The sequence below is a fragment of the Bemisia tabaci genome, chromosome 3 (genome assembly GCF_918797505.1).
Source record: "Bemisia tabaci chromosome 3, PGI_BMITA_v3".
Classification (NCBI taxonomy): domain Eukaryota; kingdom Metazoa; phylum Arthropoda; class Insecta; order Hemiptera; family Aleyrodidae; genus Bemisia; species Bemisia tabaci.
Genome location: NC_092795.1, coordinates 36,656,775 through 36,678,208, shown reverse-complemented (window position 1 = coordinate 36,678,208; position 21,434 = coordinate 36,656,775). Strand labels below are relative to the sequence as shown.

At 35.3% G+C, this 21,434-nt stretch overlaps 2 protein-coding genes across 3 annotated transcripts in view; both read right to left on the bottom strand.

Moving 5' to 3' along the window:
* The window catches only part of LOC109032914 (uncharacterized), a 28,958-nt gene extending 26,637 nt beyond the window's left edge, over positions 1 to 2,321 (bottom strand). Inside the window, exon 1 of the mRNA XM_019045261.2 lies at positions 1,721 to 2,321. Within this exon, the coding sequence (XP_018900806.2) occupies positions 1,721 to 1,741 (21 nt within the window). The 5' untranslated portion in view covers positions 1,742 to 2,321. The remainder of the gene's footprint in view (positions 1 to 1,720) is intronic.
* Positions 2,322 to 8,772: 6,451 nt separating this feature from the next.
* On the bottom strand, positions 8,773 to 21,341 carry Tip60 (Histone acetyltransferase Tip60). Of its 2 annotated transcripts, none has more exons than XM_019045257.2 (10): positions 21,142 to 21,341; positions 20,163 to 20,220; positions 19,175 to 19,243; positions 17,639 to 17,916; positions 17,088 to 17,243; positions 16,025 to 16,108; positions 15,044 to 15,368; positions 13,989 to 14,151; positions 13,439 to 13,651; positions 8,773 to 12,456 (listed from the first exon to the last, which is right to left on the bottom strand). In XM_019045257.2, exons 1-10 carry the CDS (start codon positions 21,187 to 21,189, stop codon positions 12,453 to 12,455), a joined length of 1,398 nt encoding a protein of 465 aa, XP_018900802.1. In that variant the 5' UTR covers positions 21,190 to 21,341; the 3' UTR covers positions 8,773 to 12,452. The 2 variants fall into 2 exon arrangements, with proteins under 2 accessions (XP_018900802.1, XP_018900801.1); XM_019045256.2 differs by having other exon boundaries at positions 8,773 to 12,416.
* Positions 21,342 to 21,434: the final 93 nt, after the last annotated feature.

The following is a 21,434-nucleotide window of genomic DNA, read 5'->3' as shown; positions in this document are numbered from 1 at the left end:
AAGTATCAGAAATTTTGAGACCTTTTAATACAAATTAAACTAAAAAAATGAATGAATTCAATTATGTAATCAAGAAAATAAATAAATACCTACAGCAATTGGTAAATAATCAAGAAAATAAATAAATATATTATAAGTATGAAAGCAATTGAAAAAATAAGTAATAAAAGTAATTTTAACAAAATACCCCATAAAAATATATAAATAGATTTTACCATCGAAAATCAAATAATAATATATAATATAAATTAATTAATACATTTTAAAAAAATTAAAAAATTGATTCGTTTAAGCGCGGAAAAACGAAGAGACGGGCCCGGAATTTAATAAGTGTAGTAAAAAAATTAAGGAAGGAAAAAAAATGAAAAAATATTAAAGTGAAAAAAACTAAGAAATTCCAAGTCCCGTAACTAAATGAAGGGTTCAGTGCATAAATCAGGTGTGACATTTTTGTGATGTCGAGAAAACGCGTTTGAAGCATGAAAATTACATGGGACCTATATACCAGGTGGTCCGCGCCGCCACGGGCGGGTACGAGCTCAGCTCGAATGTTCAGAGGACATTCTGAGAATATTCCGAGTTTACCTGCTGATCCAGAATATTCTCAGAATATTCTCTGAATATTCAAATGCTGCTCAAAAAGTCGGAACATTGTCAGAATATTCTCCGAACTTTTTGTGCTATCTGGGTGGTCAACTTGGTATAAAGTACTTAGAAATGAATTATTGAAGGAATGAAAAGTACTAATTGGCAAAGTTTTAGTCAGACAAGTAAGAAGCCATTGAAAAATCTAGATAGCCACATTTCAGGTAAAAAGGGGAAAAAAATACAAGGAAAACAAATGTTCCTATCAGATTCAAACTTCACGACTTTAAATTTTTTTTCCATCTACTTAGGAACACATCGGATTTGGTGGCAAGTTCCAGTGCTTAATAAGAATTGAAGGGTAAGTGTAAGAAGTTCAGTTAGAGTTCCTTCAGAACCTCTCCAAATAAGAAACCAACCTAGACAAGATAAAGTTGTGGTCTCTACATTGGGTAGGTGACAATGCTGCATAGGTATCAAATCAATAAGCGCAGACTTCTTGTCTTGGTTAAGTCACCTTAAAAGCTGGAAGTTACAGGAAGTGAGAGCCAGAGGATCTTACTAGCATTAGAACATTACAGAATTTCCTTTGAGAATTCTCTTTCGGTTTAAGAATGCATCTGAATCATCATGAGAAAAAGTTAGTATAATGTGACAGAAATTCTATAAAATTATTGAGTGAAACATTCAGTCGATGACTAAAATAATTGGTCAGATAAGACTGAAAAACATCACAATGCTATTGAGCCGCTCCAGCTTTCACCAATTAATTTGTACAATATTCGCTTGACAAACTTATACCTAGTTTCAACAAATAGGCAGGTGCAAAACCTAGATATTTTTTAGGTGTAGAAAATGTGTGAGAATCATTCACATGGTCAACAAATAGTTCCTGCAGAGAGCTCTTGTGGTTACCTACACATCTTCACTCAAAACATGGGCCAGTTAGGGAATCATAACCATTGCAGGTTTCTGTTTTACCTGTTGAGTATGTACATGAAATGTATTTCACGCTATAGCGTATTCCTTAATATGATATGAGCCAAGAACAGTGGCTGGGGACCTGACAGTGACCATTGATAAGAGTAAAGGTTCAATCTTGTGGGAAAAGAGAGAATGATGAGAATACGCTTACCGGCTTAAAAGAACAGTCCATGATGTCAGAGTCACTTAATGAGGAGAGTCATAAATACCACTGATAACAAAGAATTCGGAGAAAGTGCACAGGCAAGCAAGAAATTTCCATCAGATCCTCGAGGATCGTCGTCAATCGGTAGGCTAATAGCGAAAGACCACTAGATCTTTCACGTCAAAGAGAGCAAACTCGCGTGGAGATTAACAGCCGCGTTATTGTACAAACTAAACTTACACTACCTTCAACAATCAAATTTAAAACTGAAAAGTGAAAACTCCTGCACATGTTCAGAAGACAAAAATCCTCGCTGACGGCTAGCCGATGGTGGATGCTGAGAACAGCATTGGCGAAATTAGACACCACGCTTCTCGTCTTACTGTTCAAAATCAGTATGATGCAAGCTGCAAGAGCGCGATCTCAGCGGATGGCGGCAAAAGTTACAACTACTAACAACAACAAATCCCAGCGGCAAGTTGCTATTGGCTGACGCATGGCGCCAATCCGTATGCACGTGGTGGGTTTTCTAATTGTCTGAAAATTAAGTAAAGGAATTTTTGGTTTACTTCATTATATTATTGGTTTGAATTTTGAGGGTGTTAAAAACAAACGCTTAATCGCAAAATGCGAAGACACATAGTACGACGAGTATATGAGCAGGAGAGGTGTCTCTCATCTCTCATGATCAGTAAAAAGATTGCGCTCCCCCCTACCCCCTCCGTTCCCCATTGTACCAAACATGCATACGGGGGCACTGACGACAATGTCGAATGCTAATTATTTGGGGACAAACGTTTGACTTGCAAATGTTTTCGCCTCCCAAACTGATAACTGAAACGTTTAATCAAATAAAATCCTTACATAAAATCCGGTCATAGCACAGGTGCTAGAAATTTCCTGAATTTCCGTTTAAACAATATAGGACTTAAACAATGAAAACCACGCATCCAATTACTTTGATAAGTGTTGGTCTTACGTAACCAGTAATGCTTCTGTGCCCCTTAGTCTTACGTAAGGTTGAGAGATGCCTCTCAACACCTTTCTATTCGATCACTCTCAAAATAAGTTTTTTAACATAATGAGTCAATACTGGAGTGTGAGCTTTTGAGAACCGATCTTCCTCTTCATCGTACAGAACAATCTCCAATTTCATACTATCAAAAGAGGACATACCAAGGCTATTGCTTGAATTTTTTTAAGAATATTCTTCACACAGCAGAGAAAAAAAATTGGGTATGTTTTAAAGGGATGTTGTTAGGTATATTTCCGTTTAAAAATGGGATGAGACAGGAAATCTGCAGCATTGCAAACCGAGATGGGCTTACCTACCTGCAGTTTCACTGTCTGTTTATGTACGTGGAATTTCGACTCGATATTTTTTTTTTTATGAAAAAAAAAAAAAAATTAAACAGCGTCCAAGTGTCTGAATCGTTACAATGAGGATGTATATTTCCCCTTTAATGAAAAAAAAAAAACACTAAGAAGTGGCCCGAACTGTATGTAACAAGGTGAAGAAATGGTTCTGGGTCCATACCATTTCGTGGGGAAATCAAAGCCAAGAAGTTCCAAAAATTATAATTAGAGTCAAAGTTAAATTTTTTGAACTCTAATGCGTGTCAGTGCGAAAGTCTCCCCCCTTAGTTTCGTACTGGCACGCATTAGAGGTCAAAAAATTTAATTTTGACTCTAATTTTAATTTTTGGAACTTTTTGGCTTTGTTTTCCCCAAATAGTGTTTCTCCTTTAATTATGATAAATACCGGAGCAGAGAGTCAAGAGTGATGACACATGATCTTGATTTCGCGGCAATTTTAGCGTCAAGCGAGCCAGGGCAGCAATCGAGTCGATCTCCGCAGTGCGGCGCGCCTTCAATCCAGCTGGCGGCAACATGCTTACACGCGTGGTCGAATAGTTATCTTATTGCGCCTGCCGTAAGTGAATTCGAATATCGACGGCTGCACATGGATGGATCTTGGGCTGCACTTACGTGACGCCGCGCCGCTCGATGCGCCGCGCGGCGGTGTTGCGAAAAACGGACGATCCTGCTTTACGAATGGACTCTCCATGACTGAAAAAGTCAAAATTACGAGACAACAACGATGCACTAAGCTTCCGTCGTAAATGGCAAAATGGCGATTCCCTAAAACGCCTCGCGATCCCTCTATTTTTCCCACCATCGGGGGACCGGGACGGTCAACAGGTAGGTACCACCCGCGCCCGAATCGACCCGGCGCACAGTGGATCGAGTCAATGGGCGAGGTCGGACAAAATTTGGAAACTTTAAAGGCTTTTCACTCCGTTTATACAAAACTTTGAGGTTATAAAAATGGTTTCATTGGTTTGCTCGTAAAATTGTCTGCTAAAAGCACCCCTTAGAATTTAAAATGTGACGAATTAAACGTCAAAATTTGCAGTTCCAGTCAAAAATTTCATGTCCGACCTTCCTAATCGACTCGATCCACTGTGCGGCGCCGCGCGGCGGTCCCCGCTTAATTTTGACCCGAAGGATCGGGCTTATGGAATTACAAATTGTGATGATGATGATGATGATGATGATTCTTAAAAAGAGATCAAAATACTTCAGAGGAGCTATTGGATCTATCACTCTGAACTCTGCTTCCCTCCGGAATTGAATCAGTGGTGAGAATTAAAAATAATTGCAATGAAGATGTGTGCTTCCTAACAATGGCCCAAGTTCTGCCAAGGTAAAAATGGGTATGTTCCTTGTGTTCAACGAAAAGAAATCGACTAGCTTGGGGAAAAATTAGTTTTTTAGTTAAAAATGATGGATAAAATTTCACATGAGACATGGCTAAAATCGAAAAATGATTATCTCTAGGGGATCTCTAATAAATCTTAAATTATATTTTATTTTTTTAAAAACTAATTAGCTCAACTATCTCCTTAGAATTTTCTGTGAAATTTTCTATTGATAGAAGAAAATTCACGAAAAATTTCAAAGAAGATACAGTTGTTAGTTTCTGGTAAAAAAAAGTACAAGTTGAAGCAGGGTTTGCAACATTGTAATCGGAGATACACATTTTTCGACTTGAGCAATTCAAGGTAATTTAATCGATTTAAAGAACACTTTTATTGCAAAATATGTTAGATATTTTTTTTTATACTTGGTGGAGAGGAAATTGAATTTATTTTGAGAGTTTTGATTTTGAGTGATCTACAGGAAAAAACAGAAGAGAATCGGGAAGTACAAGATACTGAAAAATTCATCAAAGGTGTTAAATTGAATTTGGTTGAGTGAGGGGTTAGATTATATCGACGGTGAAACTACCAAACCACGTATCTCGGTTTGCGACGTCGCAGACTTCCTGTCATACTTTATTTTTTAAATGAAAAACTACTTGACATCCAGTCTTGACAATTTCTGTGATTTTTCCTCTTTGTGCGGAGAAAATTCCGTGAAAATTTCAAGGAATGATATTGATTTGGTCCACTTCAAAAAAATGTGAGCGTAGATTTTTAAACACCGCAAACGAGATACGTGGTTTGGTAGTTTCACCGTCGATATGTTAAGTTTTTCAATGGTTGGTTCCTGTAATTTAATTTTAAAAAAGAGCTCGATTAAATCATAGAAGACATTTGGTTCTTCTGTTAAATCACGATGAGTAAATTCTAATTTTAAAAAAGGAACTAAGAGCAAATATAACATATTGAGAATTTTGCATGTTTATTAAAAAAAATTTATTCGACTAAATTGTACATACAATATGGACAAACTTAAATTCTAGTCTTTACAAAACGAGTGTCAACGGTAGGGTTTCAGGAATGGCAATTGGAGAAATCTTCTTTTTCACTTACAAATTACCTAACTTATACCTTCAAACTATGATTTATTTATTTATTTTTATTTTTATTTTTTTTTCATTTTTTGTAACAATTTTCCAATAAATATATCGCACACATCATCAGGTGGCAAACTATATGCCCACTACAAAGCACAAATGTACACACTCAAATTCATCAGTTTTTTCCTAAATTATAAAAAGCTAGGAAAATGGCTGAGCCAAGCTGCAGCTCATTGAGACCTACGTTGTCCCACTCGGAGATTTTAGGGTTCATCAGTTGTTATACAAGTAAAGAAGAGGATTTCACCAAGCACCACACGGTTTGCATTCTACTCAGTGGCATGAAAACAAAATTTTCATGATTTCTTTCAACTTTAACAGTTATTCAACTCGCAACACATCATAAGCATTGAAAGCCAAAGTTTTGTGGAAGTATTTATTATTCATGTTCTGGCACAAAAGGAGTAACTTTTTTTATCTCACGGAATCAAAGTTTCAAGCCTGATTCTTAGGAGCTTTCTACAAAAACCCAACACTTCAGAAGGTGAGATTTATTGAAATAAACGAACTTGGCTTGTAAGGCTCCAGCTTTTGATTACTATCAGTATGAGGTTTTCATGTCATTGAAGGGAGTCGAAAATTAATACTTTTGAAAACACCTGCTTCAAACATCATAAGAAATTTTACGCCAGTTGCTGCCTTAGGAGTACGACAAATTTCTTGCAGAAGCAGACAATTAATTGAATGTCACTAGGCAGAGCAGAACTATCTACATTGGGAATTTTGAAAAAGGACGGATACAATAATCAAGAACTGACAACATATTTTAGATAATGAAACGTACAAAATCAGAAAAGATCAGATGGGGCTAAAGGAAGAGAAACTATGGCCAAGGAGAGGATTAGCACACGAAGAACCACTTAAGACTCATTAAAAGACAAAGCCACTTCGGTGTTTTGAATCCTCATTCAGTCAAGCCCATCTTGCTAAATGCAATTCCTGCCTACTCACCCAAATCCATCATGGCATTAAAATGTTTTTCTTTTTTCTTTATTTCTTTTTTCTTTTTTTTCCAACAGCCTGGTGTGGATAGTTTTGCGCTGTTTAATGACATCCAAATTGTTATCCTATCAAAAGCTGGCTGAAATTTTGTACAGAGTTTTGCTTTCATGATTACGTACCAAAAGTTTGAATTTTGTCTTTAAAAGAAGGAAACAAGCCCAAGCAATGAATCAAATTCCCAAATTTTTTTCGAAGAAATTTTACAGCTAGTTTTAAATGATTGATACGCATTTGTCGGAAAAGAAAACGGAAATGAGGTAGCAAATCTTTTGTGAAAAACATCTTCCTTTTTAACTGGATGAAATTTGATATGCTACTTCCTTTATAATCTTGAATTAAAATCCTTGCCTCTGAATTTTAGCAGGGATCAATTCATGCACTGCCCAAAGGCTGTAAATCCAAATAAAAAGATAGTTGGAGGGGAGGACCAAATTAATTTTTCCAATTATGAGGACGATAGCTAAGTGCAACAATACACAAATGAGTTGCAAAAGGACAAGTGGCAAAGGGAAAAGAACATAAAATGGGCAGTTCAAGACTGTTTGCTTGAAGGAATGTTTGTTGCGTCAAATGAATGAGGTGTTTTAGATATTTTAAAGTAAAAGCAAGATCAAATGCTCCAATAATTTTCTTCGAGATGACCAAATGGAACTCAAGCAACACATGACCTACGAATATTCAAGGTAGATATCTTGAAAATAGCAGAGAGAATCTCCAAGCTTCCAACAGGACTTACATTAAAAGAGAAAGGTAGATAACATGTTTTGTAAAATTTCAGCTGTCTATGCCGCCTCTAAGAAAACGGCATGGGTGCTTTAATGATGGAATGAAAATCAAAATATGCACTTTTTAAAAATTCAAACATCAAATAGGCAGAAATTCGTCCAGTTGTAACCCTTGGTCAGAAAACTTCAACCGTTTTGACAAGCTGAGATAGAGGTAAGCTGAAATTGACACTTTTTGGTGCTCAGAACAGCCCTTTCTGCCACCCTAGGTGAAGAATTTTGAATATGTACGAATTTCAATGATATGACATTTAATGCATCATAAAATTGATGAACTGCAACTCAATGGAGGAAAATTTTATCAGTTTTAATGTATCTCTAAGCACACAACGAAAAATCAAGGAATTAAAATGGCATAAAATTACTGCAGTGATGCTGTTACAGGCATACTTCCGCCACCTGAGGTGCAGCAACAACAGGACTGTAACTATATACCGCGATAATTTGGTACGATTTCATTTTATGATTTGGGGCTAAACATTTCAGGGAACATCACAACAGATGAAACTGTTGCCCTTGATAAAGAAATGTATTGCTCTCAATATGGTGAAATAGTCATATTATTGAAATACTTTCATATTCAAAATTTTTCTGTTGGGAAAGCAAGAGGGGCTGTTTTGAGCCCTGATAACAGCAATTTCAATGTGCTCTTTTCTCTGCACGTCAAAACCATTGGAATTTTTGCCTTAGTGACTACAACGCTTTGAATTTCCAAAAAATGTATGTTTGAATTTGTAAAAAAAACGCATGTTTTGATATTCATCTCTTATAAATCTCGGATTTTTATGTTAAAGGTGATGCAGAGGATTTGAATTCCGTACATATAACTATTATCACACATGTTGCTTTTTTCTTGCTGTTAAAGTCAAAACAAAAAACTTCTCTTTTTGTTTTGATCTGCACTACAGCTCAATTTTTAAGTTACGCTCCTTAAATCTTGATTATAGGCTCAACATTGTACATTTATAATGCAACTTATTGCCATTGAATGATACAAAATGAACTAAACTGGTCTCGAACTATACTTCAGAGTACTAAAGGAAATTTTCTGTTGAATATTATAGTCCGATTTTTTTTGACCAAACTTCACAAAACTCAATTTTCTGAAATATTAGCCTCTATGCAACAAGTCTTTTTGAGTGGAAAGTGGAAAAATGTTCCTTTTGTATGTATGTATAAAGTCACTTTTACAGCACTCTTTGGCGCTCAGCAACCCCTAGCCGCCAAAGTCCCTTATCCTCCTAAAGCCCTTCAGGGAGTTCCTTTTTACTGATAAATATTTCTAGTCAAAGATGGGTAAGAGATCCTTTCAGCAGAAAATAGCTCGCCATTACTTCATAAAGCTATGATACACCCCTTGTAAAATACATCACAAACCTCTGAGGTTAAAAGGAAAAGTTTCATGATTTCTACCATTGAGCAGATTGTGTAATGCCTTGATTTTGATGATCGAAAAATGAGAATCATACGTACATATTTACATTGATACATTTGAACAATAATACTATTTACATTTAAAAAGCTTTAGACTGATTTAAAATAAAAAGGCATTGCTTAAAAATAATGGGATCATGCTTTCATACATAACGAGTTAGTTTACTTACACAGTCTATTTAAGCGTTATACATCCTCATAGAATAAGGAAGATTTTAAAACAGGTAATTTTAATGTTGTAGCATTGCAATCGTTGATTTTAGGGGCTAGAAAAATTCTGAAAATGTGTATTGGAACTATCAATCCTTGAAACCAGAGTTTTCATGAAATTTGGAAAACAAATGCCAGATACGATGGTTCAAAAACTTCTGCAGGACTCCTCCCAAAAGACTAGCGCCTCTTATCCATCGCTTTCAGTAACACAAGTTCAATCTTTTGAAAACTAGAATTCCTGTGAGACATTACAATTGAGTGGTGTCGTGTAAAAACCACTAGTGTCCATTTTTGCAGCTTTCAGTTTTTTAACGCAATAATTCTTTTCAGGAGTTGATACAATCATGAAAATGGCATAGATACTCGTTTTGAGATAAAAAAAAAACCCTAATACGAGCATTAACACCACATTTGTGGTTGCATCTAACTCCAGAAAGTATAATCAACCCAATGAAACTCAAGACTAGAATAATGGATATTAGCGGTTTTCGCACCACACGATTCAATTTAAGAAATGAACTCTCTAAAATTGAGAATTCATAAAAACTCCCTTGCTACTAATATTCAAGAGTCACGGGAAACAGCCGTTATTGTAGACATCTAAGGACAAAACCAAGTTACAGCAAAAGGACTTGACCGTTGAAAAATGATAAAATATTTTCCTAAAAATTAGATTCTTTGGAAAAATAAAAAATTTCAGGAGGCTATGACTGATATAGGTCATAAAATGTTTCAAAAAGCTCTGTTAAAATTGAGAAAATGTTCAATACCTGAAGACTCAATATTTCGCTGTGTTCAGTAGTTTTCACCAAAATAACAAAATGTTTTAGTATTTGCAGTCTTCAATAACAGATAATTAAGTACATACTTGTATCAGAGTTCATGTGCCTTGTATTTTATTGCTTCAAAAGCAAAAACATTGATACATACAAAGCAATATTGGATGCTGTTTTCAGCACAGATCTTGCGATAACAGCTATTTCTACCTTCATACTTTTCCTTTTTTCTCTGACAAGTGTCAAAATACTTATCTTTTTTTGAGCATGAAAAATCACTCCTCTCCTTTACAAATGAATAAAAGAGGACCTGATGTTTAAAAAAAAGAAAGAAAAAAAAGGAGATAAAATTCAGTTACTGTAAAAATAAGTTTCCTTAAATTTACAGAGTTCACACTTAACTAAAAAATTGAAAATGAAAAAAAAAGGAATTTGCAATATTCACAAAAAAAGAAGTTAATTATTTAACTTAAAATTATCACAGTAATTTGTTAACAATTTCACGATCAACGAGAGGAAAAAACAAGGTTAACTTCTGTGTCTGCTGTTTAAGAGACCAATTTTCATTTTCCTAAGCCAACATTTCCCTATCGGGGAATTCTATTCGATAGAGAAAAAAATACTTATTACTTTTAAAGAAGGAACCAAAAAATACTGTAAACGCGAAATTTGGATTGATAAACACTACTGAATGCCAAAAAAAACTTTTCAATGGTGATGAAAAATAAGGAATGGTTCAGAGTTTTGACAAAATTTACAGCTCAGTGATACATACAAGTGCCATAGCCAGGAAATTTTCAGTAGACTGATCTTGAGAATTTAATGAATAAAAATGATTGCTCTTAGGAAGTCAAGTAGGATTAAAGAAGTCAGAAATTAAGAGCCATCTCAATTATAATTGCAATGGTACTCTAGAAAGTCATCCTTTTTTGACAATAACTAATGAACGATTAAAAATAGTGTTCTAATTTTGATTTCATTTGAATAGAGACTCAAAAATATATCAAAACACATCGATAATATATCTTAACCTGTATTCCCGAGGGCAAAAAAGTAGACCAGAAAAACCAACTTCCTGCACCGTCCGTCTGAAAATAGGTGGCAGGTGGATGCAAATTCACTTCCCCTGGTGAAGTTCTGTTAAACCGAAGTGGAATAAAAAGAGATCATGGCTCAAGATTTTTGAGCAGATATGCCTTGGCTCCCAGTGATTTCCGCTAAAAGTATTTCAGGATCCTCCCAACTCATTTGATTAATCCTTTTCCGCAACCTTTTAACCAAAATTTACTGCAAAAAAATTATCATTACAAAAAGTATTATTGTAGGTCTACTGAAATCCCAAAATTATGGCTATACCACTAATACATCACATTAATTCTGATGGAATGAATTGTACATAAGTATTTTCCATGGCAGTAGACATGGGAAAGTGTAGTTGTAGTCAGGAGAGTCGTGAAAACTGGACAAGTTTTAGATACAAACTCTGGGGGTCGTCGGTACTACATCGGTACTGCCCTCCTAAGTCAAGCTAAGAAACAACCTCATAAAATCTAAACAAACTGCAATCTTGAAGTCTTTGAAAAAATTTCATTCTCAGGACTTTTCCATACCTACATATTGACAGCGTAAGTAAGCAATCACATATCTCGTTTGCGGTGTCTGAAAATCTCCGCCTCTAAGCTATTTTTTTAAAGGAGAACAAATTGACATCATTCCTTGAAGCTTATGCAGAATTATTTTCACACAGAGAAGAAAAATCACGGCAGTTTTAAATAATTGCCGTTGAGTAGTTTTCCATTTAAAAAATAACGGATGACGGGAAGTCTGCAACGTCGCAAACCGAGTTATGTGATTGCCAACTTACACAGTCGATATTCTGCTCTCTTTCTACTTCATTTACCTTCTAAGTCATGACGAAGCAGGTTCAGACATCAAGACTGCCTGACAAGAGGGTCATTTGAAGCCACCACCTCTGATTAAGTTGATTTTTCACTACTTGCACTTGGACCAAACTTGTGCTTTTTTCACAAAAAACTCAGACTTGTGCTTTTTTCACAAAAAAATCTGCCAAAAGGTCAACACTTTAGGTGCATTAAATTCTCACAGACTATGTTTTCACAGGCTGGTTTCACCTTCCAGCAGGTGCCACCATTTGAATGGGGCTTCATTTCTTATTAGCGCCTTTCTTCTAATCAGAGCCCTATCCTACATAGTGGCAGCAGATTTGGAGTTTTTAGATCCTGAGCTCTAATCTGCCTCCAAATTAAGCCTGATGTCTGAGACCTATTATTTTAGATTGTCTCTGTGATTCTTTGATTGTTGATCGCTAATAAACGCAACTAAGCTCTATTCCTGTCTTTCCTTTTTTTATTTCTTTTCCTGCCACACTCAAAACGCCATGACACGGAAACAATTTCAATCACTCAGTGACATTTGCGATGATTGCTGGTACATTTCCTTTCCTCGAAGATTCAGCATCAGTGATGCTAGACGTATTAACTCGGATTTTTCGACTACTCATGTGTTTGCTTCCGCATTGATCCTCACTCCAGTTTCGATCATTGTCATCCAAGCTTGAATGTTGCAGAATTGGTAACAGCAGTTTGCTTTCCTCTCAGATTTAAATCCTAGAGGGGAAAAAAATGGACACAGTTAGCGAAAGACTAACTGTGAGGAGGAATCAGTAAAACATATTAGGAAAAAAATACTGACATCAACTAATTTTCTCCAACATTATCACAAGTTAATTATTTTCTTTCAGTTTTAAGTCTTCTAGAAAATGAGGGAAAGCGCTATCATCACATTATAGCTTGGAAAAAATTTTAGATTCTCATTGCATTAACTTGCATCAAACTATGATGAAATCATTTTGGTGAATTCCTTAATGGGGTCATCCTTATATTTTTTCCCCCGAATGTTTTAAAGTGAGACCCTTTAGAGGATGCATTTGAATGAGTACAGGAAAAAAATGAAGGAAAAAAAAATCACCATCTTCAATGGCGCTGCACCATGGCCTAAGTTTGAGTAATGAGTTTAAATGGAAAATTATGATGAATAAAATCCGTTGCACAGATCATGTGATATTTTTTTTAATTTTGATAAATTGACTTTGATGAAAATGACCAGTGCCAACAAGTCAAGGTAGGATCTCTTCTCTCTTATATAAATCGGTAAACATCTGTTGGGTTGTCATTAGACAGCTTTAGTGGCAAACTATGGTTCTAGAATTTATGCTCAAAAAAAATGTCCGTTATCAAGCAGAAGGGAAAGGACTTTTGTCGGCAAAAACTCAAAGTTGAGCTACAAACATGTACTAGAGTAGCAGTTACAAACTGCTGGTTGGTTTACTGTATGGTTATGGTACTAAAACTGTATGGTTTTTCATAGCTTGTCATAGTACGCTCGTTTTCGGAGTTCCGAACAAAATAGCATCAAAACTTGACCTCAAAATTCACCGTTACTTGCAACTCTATTGTATTGTAAGATTTATTCGATTTCATTAATATCGTAATATCCCTCCCTATGATACTTTTTAATTGGATGAGACCATTAAAATTCCAGATTTTGCGATGCAAAAACAATTATTAGTTGTATATTTCTTACATTTAAAACTATACCATAAGAAACCAAAATGAAGGATATAACTTACCATTTGGCTCGTTTTGACCAGTCTTTGGGGGTCCAATGAAGACACTTTGAATCAATCCTAATTTTTCGCTTTGCCATGGCAGCCATATGGTGCGAAACAGTTTCATGGTTGATTGTAATTATGTACTGTCCTTTATAATAATTTATTAAATTTAAATTTTGTAGCGTTGAAATCACGTCTTCCTTTTTAATACTTGTAAGCTCACATATTTCACTGTAAAAGAAAAAAGAAAAGAGAATAAATCTTTTGCAATCTAGAACTTATCCTGTCGAATATAATCAATATTTTTTACATTCTATACATGAAATTTCCAGATTTTTTTTTCCTCCACACATGTGCGAGAAGTTAAGAAAAAATTTATTTTGGAATCAGTTATCCTTTCCACAGATCAGGTCACATTTTAAGTATTTTTGCACAAATTTCTTCAGAGTGGATTCATGTCAATAATCAAATAATGAGTGTATATTTGTTTATCCTACTAATACTTAGAGGGTTCCCTCTTCCTGATAGAAAATTGTGCTTATCTTTAACTAGAAAAAGTGAAACTTACTTGATTGTGATTTGAGGTTTTTCATTATCACCAACAGGTTTCAAGGTTACTAAAATGTCTAAAATGGTTTGTGCCCAGTAGCTTCTATAGGACAAAAGGCCGAGATCTGATAAAGGTTTTTCTGGCGAGCCAGTTTTGCCTTCAAACTTTGAAAGTTCATAACCTATACAGGAGAAAGAGGGAAGTTAGTTCATGAGCAAAATAAAACAGAGTCTTACTAACAATAAGTAGTCATTAGAGTTATGCCAGACAAATATATTCTAAACTTTTGACGAGAAAAAAAGAGATGAGAAGTTTTAGTGATAAAAAGAATGTTTCCCTTGGGCCTGAAACTCATGACGACGCATAAAATGATGACCAATGGACTCAAACACTGTGGATCTAATGTAACATGGCCACAGTATGATCTGCACCTATGTTCATGTGATACCCCTGATACGATTAACAATTCACATACAAATTGATGATTTCATTGGGTGGAGGGGGGAGGGACAGAGAAAGATTCATTTTTAACAGCACTGACATCGAGAGCATGGTCAAGTTGATACAGAACTTCTAGTAAAAATTGCAATCAGAAAATAAAAAGAGAAATAAGCGAGAAAGGATACACAGCAATAATTTTTCATATGGCATGACGAGATCTGTTCACGCAATATTTTTCCACTTGAAATGGGATTGGAGTTTTGGCAATTTTGAGAGTCATTTTCTTGGCTAAAATTGTATTATTTAAAAACAAGAAGAATGTGAGAATTCTCATGTTTTATATACTTTTCAAAAAAAATATTAAAAAATTTGTACGGGTCTGGGAGGCATAATGAAACTAATTATTTATTCTGATGTATACTGATGCTTTAAGAGTCCAAGAACACTTATATAGAGCAATTTTGAAGTTTTAACTTTGAACTAGCTTAGTTTTGTTAAACTGAATAAAAAATCAAAAAAGCAATTTAATGATCTTAAAAATAATTGTTTCTTCCCCTTCTTTATTTTTTTTTCCCACCCAAGTTTAAATTTACTTCAGAGTAGCTAAGAAAGAGTTAAAAATATTGACTCACTAAATTCTATAAGGAGTTTGCCATAGCCTTTTCTCTGGTATGGAGGCATCGTGAGTATACAAGCGACATTGTAGTCCTCAGTGGACTCTTTCTCTTTGGAGAAGTAGCCAACAATGTGATAACCACGCTCATCTGTGACAGTCATGATGTAGAACAGGAACGGGTCGGTATCATAATAAAGCGTTTTATGGTCTAAAAAGAGTTTGGCCAGCAGGCATAAGTTCTGGGCAAATACTTTGTTCTTTCGACCATCTATCTCAAAGAACGATATGGAATCCTTACGGTAGATCTCATTCCCTGGCGGATGTTTCAGGTTGCATTTAGTCTGAAAAATAAAATACATTACTTCGATTTTAATTCTGACAAAATGAAAATTTAAGAAATTGGTAATTAGCTCCAATATTTTTCCGCTTGCAGATTTTCATAACACTTGATTCAATTCTGCATTTGACTCTAGTACATATTAAGAGAAACTTTACTCTATAACAGGAACTCAAATTGATCTGGGTGTCCGCAATTTTCTGCAATGCACTGGGTTTTTGCAAAAATGGCAACACAATGCCTTGATCAAAATTTAGTCGAATTTTAGTCTTGTAATACCTTGTATTCTTGTCTTGAACATGCCCTAAATAAATGTATATGTGCATGTGCTGATTTGAGGAAGCAGCACACAGCAAATTCAATACATAGATTGCAAAGTTTAACATACGCTGTAACTCACACCGCTTACATACAAACACCCGACAAAAAAAATAAGAGAAATTTTGTGGGTCTTGTGGAACTGGACAGAAGCATGAAATTGTGGGAGGCTGGAATGTTCTGCGCCTCTTAGTTTAAAATTCCAATTAAAATAATGTTTAAATAAAATAATTGTAAATAAGATTGCTAATTGCATTATTTTTCAATTATAATTACAAGAGGCGCTATTGAAAAATAAATCAATGATCAAACAGCTAAGAATGGTGTGAAAATTTTTCTTACCAAATGCCTTTCCAAACATTTCCGACTTTTTCTATACTTCAAACAATATTCACAAATATATATACAAGGTAGATTTACTAGTTCCTGAAAAGAAAAAAACATTTCCATTAATAGGGCTTAGGAAAAAAGAAGGGTGCTTGCAGTTCATCGTTAAAAAAAAAAACCTGCATGCCAAAAAACTTTACTGCCAAAGAAACATGCTGGAATGTAGATAGAGTTCACCCAAAACAAATTTATGAATTTTTAGATTGCAACAGAAAATCAGCATTCAAATTAAGTACAAACACAGCGGCGTGCTTCAAACACAGCGGCGTGCTTCAAACACAGCGGCGTGCTTCAACCCTACATAATACACAGCGGCGTGCTTCAACCCTACATAACCGGGTCTTCCCATCTCACAGCGGTCGGGTCGGTTAGGGGTCGCTTCGGCGGTTCTTCACCAGCTGATGGTCGTTGCCGTCCCGGTATTCGGTGGGCCCTTTTCATGAGGGGCGTCTTGGCGACCCTCATGATGGGGGCACTGTAGCGAATTTTTCCCCTCATCACAAAAAAAAAAAAAAAAAAAAAAAAAAAAAAAAAAAAAAAAATTAAGTACAAGAATCAAAATAGTGATCTTCTGCCCACTCTAAAAATGCTTTTCAACTTATTTGGCGTGGACTTCACCATTGCATAGAGGATACTTTAGAAGAATTTGGGCAGGGGAAATCTTAAAAATGTTAGACTAAACCAAAATTAGAGAGTACTTGCATTTAGAAAAAGCTATTCGTGGTTTTAATCTACCATATACTGGGCTTAAATTGTTGGATTATCATTACCGCCCTTGACCTGCGATAAAATTAACAACACGGTTTGCAACTAATTCTAGGAGGAGATGGGTGATAGAAAACATTGAAGAGTATCTTTTAACTGACTGGGGATATTACTTTTCAACTCAACTTGACGAAAACGCTCTCAGAAAGAAAAAAATTCTGTGCACAAGGGTCCCTTTTTTCCATGGAAGGTCGCATACATGAGTATGTGATATTTATTATTTGTAACTGTGATTTGTATTTAAAATCTTTACCTGAGGATATGGTGAAAAGTACCATGGTCGTATTCTATGTCGTCCTAATTCTATCATTTCAACATTTTTCATCCGTGTTACGACATCATCATGATGGGGTACCATGGATCCTGTTATCCGCGGACTCAAAGAATTGGCTGTCCCATCTTGAGAATCCTTGAATAAAATTGGAAAATATGGATTTAATAGAATAGATATACAATTTTTTGTGTTAAAAACTAACCCGTCCTGATCGTTAAAATGGACCTGTGAAGATAAAGACTGTGGATCATATTGAAAGAGGGGACCAATTTGTACTTACCATTTTCTTGAGCAAACAAGGGTCGATAAAAGATGAACCCTTCATCATTTTACAAAGCTGCAAGAACTCATTACAGATTTCCTTCAGAAATCAGCTCAAATCATTGACTTCATGGTGATGTAGTCTAATTTGGTCTAATCTTCATTTATCATTTAATTATCAACATACTTTCTGATACACTTCTGATTTCACTTTCTGATTTTAAAACACAGGCATGCATGGTGAATTCTATGAGAGAAAAATATCTTACTTCATTCTCTATGCTACTATTTTTTTTCCGCCTCTGTATCTTCTTCTGCAAAGCAGCGGCTAAAACAGCACTACCATTGACGAAGCTCTGTTCTGAGGTGAGGGGAGAAGGTGGTCGACTGACTGTCGTGGAGTGCGCATTCAGTGAAACTGGCAATGCAGGAATTTGTTTTTTTGGTGTTGTGACACCGGAGACACCGCTGGTCTCCCGACCAGGGTACTGGACTTTCCTTGTGTCTAGCCTTTCTTCTGTAACCCATTCGTCTAACCGTTTGTTGACTGAAACAAGAAAAAATAGTTAAACATCATCGAAACTGTATAGTTTCTAAAAAAGCTCAGAATTCAACCATCTAACAAAAGAAATTCTCTTCCAGTGAAAAGAAGAAGCAATTCAACAAACCAGTGCCAGACAAGATCATAGGGTTGCCACAGAATTTAGAAAATGAAATTCCCTGACATTTCCCCCATTTAATTGACACATTTTAGTAGAATTCCTTGACAATTAAACAAATGCCAGATGGTTAATTAGATACGATTAGAAATAATTTTCCCGCAAAATTTGTTGTTTGAAACGTCTGACTCATTCTAGACAGCAAATAAAGGTTACTTGAAAATTTTTTCTTGACATTTTCATCTTCTTCCCTGACACTGCCGGGTTTTTCCTAATTTCATAAAATTCCCTGACATTTCCTGGTTTTCCCTGACTGTAAAAACCCCAAAATCAGTTTTGCGCTTTACTGAGTTCTTCTTTATCAGATATAGCTTAAAAGTTAGCAAAAATACTAAGATCTGTCACAACTTCACGTTGAAAATAGCAGCCTTTGAAACAAAAGAGTGCATGACAATGCCCATTGCTGTAATCAGGGATTTTGAGTCCGAATGATGAGGTATCTCGATAGCACAAGCCATTTCTACTTGAAAAGTTTGCTTGTGCACTCACAAGCCCTGGTACACCATTCTACCTAAGTCCAGGATGAGACTTGACTAGTTGAGCGCAAATGATCAATCGAGTCTGAGTGCCGTTTCAAATGTAAGGATTAACCTCTATGGGAAATGTTGAGTTCCAAGTCAATCAGGCTAGCAGCTGATGCAAGAAGGATCACTTGGCCTTGAAATGCAACTGCAGACCAACCAAAAACACCAGGTACTGGACAGTGCCTTTTGAGAGCAGTAGTTTTGCTGCATCATATTACAACATGATTTGCCTTGGAAATAGATGCATTTTAAGGAGTGCAGGATTTTCCAGGAAAAAAGGAGTCCCCATTTGAGGCGCGCACCTTGTGAGAAAAATTTATCCCTGTTTGCTTGCAGGCACTTGTGGACTTGTAGAAAGCCAAAACACGCTTGCACCTATAACTTTTGAATGATTGAAGTTCTCAACATTTTTTCGTACGGATGAATATCCCTTACGGAAATATCCATTAATGGAGTTTGATAGAATTTTGAAAATGGAGATTCTGAGGGAACTCAAAAATCTCAAGTGACTAAGAACTACTGTATTTAATTCAAAGGAGAAGAAAATGTAATTTCTACTTACAATCGACAAAGTGGACGTAGAAATATCGCACACCTCGGACTTCTTTTACACTTATAATTTCTGCTAAAGCTATAAAGAAAGAGAGAAAAGAAAAATTAAGAATAATGGTACAATGGAAATCGAGTTGTTTAACTTTAACGTTTAGCTACACTTTTTCACTTCTTGATATTTGACAATCTTTGATTTCAACACAGTATGCCGTGAGACCGATATTGAAAAGTGATCAAATCACTTTCCTTGTTTGTTCACTAATTCACCCCTTTGGGATTTTTGCTGGACAAGAGCTTGGGGAGACTCAATGGACACCATATTTTGCGTCAGAATGACATGCAATACGACGCATCGATTAGTTCCATGTATTCAGCTATTTGTCATTTTTATCCCATATTGAGATTATATTCCTGTTGTCATGAGACTAAAGAATTCACTTACCAAATTTCACACAAACAAATTCAATGTAATAAAGGCAGAGCTTTTTTAAAGGTGAAATATCGCATTCAATACTCATATAAAGATTGCACTTGAAAAAAATTTTTTTCTAAAAAAGCCCTGCTTTTATTATGTTTAGTGTATTCAACAAATTTGGTCCAAGAGTTCGCTGTCTTGTGACAACAAAAATGCTACATCAAAATTTGATAAAAATGACAAGGGACTGAAAACATGGAACTAGTCGATGTGATAAATTGCATGTCCATCTGACACTAAATATGATGTCCACTGAATCACCTTAAAAATTATTCTTGAGGCATCAGAGGCCTCAGTTCTTTTGATTCATGTAATTATGAAGTACCAAGTGTTTTAAAAATAATAATAAATAAATAATAAATAAAAAAATATTCAAAGCTTTAAATTTTATTCTGATAATGACGGTCATTAGCTTTGAAGTCTTCTCTTATGCTCCTAACTTAATTAGCTGCGCTTATAAATAATAAAAAAGAAATTGTGGAATTTCAATCAACCTGCTGACATTAATTCAATAGATACTTACGCCAGTCGTCGCTGGTCCTCATACGAACTGGTAATTTGCATCCTTCAACAATTGAGCTCTGTAGATAAAAACAGAATCATTAAAATAAGCAACAGCCATATAAAATAATAGCTCTTAAATATACAGAGTTCTGCTTGTAGAGAATAAAAGATAAGAACTTCAGTGATATGACTAATTATCAAAAAATTAATTAATAGAAGTACCTATTAGTGAGCAACAAATAATTACAAATCCGTATGATGGATTGCATAGTTAATGCAGCTAACAGGTGTAGCAGGGAATTGGAAGCTTTTCTCATCCAAAGTACATACCTAAAGTGTTGCCTGTATTAGTCCGAAAAATAACGGATTGGAATAAAAGTCACTGATGCTGACAAGCCAGGTATTTGTAAATTCAATGAAAGTGTATGACACTTTAAATGAGTAATCTTTAAGGGTTAAGAAAATTCTGTACCATAATTCATAATCATCAAGCAGTCATGAGATCAAAATCTCTGAAAGAATAAAAAGAGAGAGATATTCAACAAACTGATATCTCTTATCAACATGTTCGAAATCAACGCTAGCACAATAATGTCAACAACATAAGTCCTTGTAAAATTTATAAAGATCAAGCAGCTACAGGGACAAGGTTGATTTATCGACGAAAGACTGCTTAAAGTTCTGATACAGACTGAATAAGCAAAGTACTGGAGTCTTTGCGTCTACGACGCTGAAACTTTAACCTCAAATTTGAGTGCGGCTCTTGCCGATGAAGAAAGTTGATAACCATCACCAATAAGAAAGACTGAAACTGAATGTAATACGTAGAAATTTTCTTGAGGAATATTTAAAGACCATAAAATTTGATGTAAGCATGAATTATTAGCTTTATTGGCAGTTTTCTGGCCTGGCATCTTTTCCGCTTTTTCAAAAAAGCAGTTTTTAAGGTTATGTTTACTCCAATAACCGGTGCCTTCCCGGTAAAATATTTGACTTACCACTGGATCACAAAGAGTATTTTCACTTAGATCGGCATCATTACTCATAATTTTCTAGATCTAATAGCAAAATGAAAGCTTGCAGAGTTATAAAATTGACTTAAACTGACATTTTAATTAAAATAAAGTGGTCGATAACACACAAAAATTACGAGATAGGTGAATGGTGGGAAAAGATGTTGACTAAATTCGATCAAATTCCTTGTTGGACAGAGGAATGGGGCGTGTATTCCTTGTGTGGAAAATTACTTCTTGGCGTGTTCCTTGACGAACCAGATCATAACATAACCTCT

Bases quoted from the DNA above. Each gene is read 5' to 3' on its own strand.
- Tip60 (XM_019045256.2), bottom strand. From the start codon at position 21,189: ATGAGTAATGATGCCGATCTAAGTGAAAATACTCTTTGTGATCCAGTG. The intron at 17,917-19,174 runs GTAAGTAGAAAT...TTCTTGTTTCAG, and splicing joins CTACGTCCACTTTGTCGATT to TCAACAAACGGTTAGACGAA. The intron at 13,652-13,988 runs GTAAGTTTCACT...TTTCTTTTACAG, and splicing joins AAACCTCAAATCACAATCAA to TGAAATATGTGAGCTTACAA.